Raw genomic sequence first — 1,192 nt, 5'->3', positions numbered from 1 at the left:
CCAGAACTCATTTAAAGAAAGGGGTACGAAAGATGAAGTGGAACAAGTTGGTATGCAGCAAGTACAATCAATCAAAGCGAAAACTTTGACCTCGTATGGATCACATGCTCTAAACTCCAACTCCTCTTCATTGTGCTTGCTAGCTACCATTGAATTTCAAACTACAACTGCACTTCTAATTAGTTATTATTATAAATTGATTGGTTAGGTCTTCTTGATTTGATGTGCTAGCTAATTAAAAGTGAATTCTATTCAATTCGAGTATATAGCCACAATGTATATATATTCATCAACGCATCATATCCCAATAATTGAGCAAGAAAAATGGATGCTACCCTTTCTCAATCACATCGACATCCAATAATTGAGCTCATCAAGCTTTGAATAAAAAAAAAAGTAAACAATTCCAGAATTCAAGAATTGAACCAAACCAATGAATTTCCCATTCGATTCGATCCACAAGTCGGATGTATACAAGAAGCCAACTTAGGCCAATTAGTACAAAATTGTCAAAACTTAAAACTAAAAAAAATCTCTCCTCCACTATTTACACAACCAAATTACATTACATATCCCCTAAAAAAAATCAGCATCTTCTCACTAGAAAACGAAAAAAAAAAAAGAAAAGAAAAGAAAAGAGAAGAAGGTGGATGATCAATCATGATAGCAAAGAAGCATGACTACACATCTTCTAATGATGTAAAGCCTAGCCCTTTGCTCTCTAAGGACTCCTCCAAGCCCTCTGCTTGTAACCCTTCTCTTGAAATTGCCACTCATCTTCATGATGGATATATTCCTTTTGTCAAATTTTGAATGATTTCTTGGGAGTGAATTAAAAAGAGTGGATATTATATTTTTGCTCTTGTTAATTGGAAAATGGTGTGTTGAAGTGAAGAAGAAAAGTTGGGGGGGGTTGGGTTTTATAGAGAAGAAGAGATGAGCTAGGAAAGTGGTCTAGTAAAGAAGCAACTAGGGGACAAGATAGAGCGTGCAAGTGCCTCCTACCTCACCACACAATTCCCTCCCTGGGGCCCTACCCCCTACTTGGGATTCCATTCCAACACAGTATATAAAATTATTGGTTTCACTATTCAAACAAACCACCCCTCCAATCTTTATTATTATTATTATTATTATTATTATTATTATTGGGTTTATGCAATTATTCAAACAGATGATAGATTATTTTGTT

The 1,192-nt window shown here is 35.0% G+C and overlaps 1 protein-coding gene across 1 annotated transcript; it reads right to left on the bottom strand.

The window, feature by feature from the left end:
- Positions 1 to 444: 444 nt before the first annotated feature.
- Positions 445 to 889, bottom strand: LOC140876271 (small polypeptide DEVIL 4-like). Its single transcript, XM_073280189.1, has one exon. It carries the CDS (start codon positions 781 to 783, stop codon positions 655 to 657), a length of 129 nt encoding a protein of 42 aa, XP_073136290.1. The 5' UTR covers positions 784 to 889; the 3' UTR covers positions 445 to 654.
- Between the last annotated feature and the right edge of the window lie 303 nt (positions 890 to 1,192).

The sequence above is a fragment of the Henckelia pumila genome, chromosome 1, assembly GCF_033568475.1.
Source record: "Henckelia pumila isolate YLH828 chromosome 1, ASM3356847v2, whole genome shotgun sequence".
In the NCBI taxonomy this organism is placed as follows: domain Eukaryota; kingdom Viridiplantae; phylum Streptophyta; class Magnoliopsida; order Lamiales; family Gesneriaceae; genus Henckelia; species Henckelia pumila.
Note: the sequence above shows the minus strand (reverse complement) of the source record. Positions and strands in the feature narration are given on the sequence as shown.

Bases quoted from the DNA above. Each gene is read 5' to 3' on its own strand.
- LOC140876271 (XM_073280189.1), bottom strand. From the start codon at position 783: ATGAAGATGAGTGGCAATTTCAAGAGAAGGGTTACAAGCAGAGGGCTT.